Here is a 1,673-nt window from a genome sequence, read left to right as displayed (position 1 = left end):
TGTTTGAAAAGCCGAAAACTGCTGTGATGGGTCTCCACAGACCTCTGGTAATGGATATAGTATTGATCATATGTCATTTCCTCTTGGCAACACACTTCATCTTGTTGGACTTGACCCACACAGGCTGGGCCCATAGTCGTTCTGACTGTACTGTATACATGCGATCACGATAAGAAGTGCGAGAGTGTCTGCTGTTGAAGCCGGTTATGGATACTCTGGAGTAGGTCCACTCTCGCAGTATGCCCGAGCCCATAGGCCCTATGGGATCTCTCGAGGCCTACTTCAAGAGATTAATCACCGACCCACGAGGCTTCGAGGCCTTTCTCCGCGTGACGGGCTTCTTCCAGAAGATCTGTCCGCGGTAGCAGCACCCACACTTACGTAGGTGTGAGTGCGGACTACAAAGAACCCCCCGATTCCAAGGGACGATCTAGGAAAGAATGAAATTGGGGCACCAGCGGGAACCGGGGACAGACAGAACGCGTAGTGGCCACAAGGCACGACTTGGAGGACGATGTAAAGAGACGACGTACTGTAGAGTAGGTAGGCTTGGCTCACGGCCCTCCACGCCATATACCCTTCGGGAGGTCTGCGGTAAGGGCCTAGGTCCCTCCGCCATGGCGTTAAATACAACAACAACAACAACAACAACTCTGGAGTAGGTCTTGATTACGCGCTGCCCCTCGCACTGTCGTACACTATCCCGACCCCACATTTTGGTTTCCAAACTAACCGCTACAGCCATTACCAGAGGTTTGCGGAGACCCATCACAGCAACTTTTGGATTCTCAAACATTGGAATTGTTTGCGAGAGAGGAAGTGACTTATGATCAATACTGTATAGCGGTTGATTTGCGAACCAAAATGTGGGGTCGGGATGGCAAACGACAGTGCGAGGGGCAGCGCGTAATTAAGAGCTACTCCAAAGCATCCATAACCGGCTTCAATAGCAGTCATTCTCGCACATCTGATCGTGGTCGCATGTACACAGTAAGAACGACTATAGGCACAGCCTGTGTGGGTTAAGTCCAAAAAGATGAAGTATGTTGCCAAGAGGAAGCAACACATGATCAAAACCATACATATACTGCACAAAGAAGAGCTGGAAGCACAGAGGTCCAACAGGAAGTTACCTGTAGATCACATTTTCATGATGGCTGACGATTCTTGTGCCACAAACCGAGTGTTCAAAGAGAGCGATGCCTTCTTTGAAATACTGCGGCATAAGAAGAATCATCAAACCCGTCAGGTCCATCGTTTAGAAGACCTCTTATCTCCTAATCAGAAGAGGGGCGCGAGGCAGATCGCCGAGCACCCGCAATTCCGTCGCGCATTCGAAAGATTGGCGGGTATCCCAGGCATTCGATCGGGTATGTTGACGGGCAGTCTTCACAAATTCACTAGTGTTCGCTGCGATGAGGTTTGTATTCTCAGCATCTTCCTGACTGGACCGGATTAACGATACGTATAGGAAATTGTCAATTATTTGGAACTGATCTATGATATTTGGCTGCACGTCGTTGGGGGAATCGAGTCCAACCTAGTCAAGATCGACAAGGATACAGTGCAGCTCTTGGAGCTCAAGTGCCCTGGCTTCTCCACCAGAGATGAACGAGATCTTCGCGACATTGTGTCCAGCGGCCGGGCGTTCAGAAACTTCGACCAAACTGAAC

General features: G+C 49.9%; 2 protein-coding genes across 2 annotated transcripts; one reads left to right on the top strand and one right to left on the bottom strand.

Moving 5' to 3' along the window:
- Positions 1 to 430: 430 nt before the first annotated feature.
- Positions 431 to 619, bottom strand: CTAM01_17294 (uncharacterized protein; the record flags this gene model as incomplete). The annotated part of the gene is made up of 1 exon (XM_060533279.1): positions 431 to 619. One exon carries the CDS (start codon positions 617 to 619, stop codon positions 431 to 433), a length of 189 nt encoding a protein of 62 aa, XP_060372144.1.
- A 417-nt stretch (positions 620 to 1,036) lies between these two features.
- Positions 1,037 to 1,459, top strand: CTAM01_17293 (uncharacterized protein; the record flags this gene model as incomplete). Its single annotated transcript, XM_060533278.1, has 1 exon — positions 1,037 to 1,459. One exon carries the CDS (start codon positions 1,037 to 1,039, stop codon positions 1,457 to 1,459), a length of 423 nt encoding a protein of 140 aa, XP_060372143.1.
- Positions 1,460 to 1,673: the final 214 nt, after the last annotated feature.

This window comes from Colletotrichum tamarilloi, assembly GCF_030869305.1.
Source record: "Colletotrichum tamarilloi strain Tom-12 chromosome Unknown Scaffold_472.1, whole genome shotgun sequence".
In the NCBI taxonomy this organism is placed as follows: domain Eukaryota; kingdom Fungi; phylum Ascomycota; class Sordariomycetes; order Glomerellales; family Glomerellaceae; genus Colletotrichum; species Colletotrichum tamarilloi.
The sequence above is the reverse complement of the archived record's forward strand: the minus strand, read 5'-3'. Positions and strand labels throughout refer to the sequence as shown.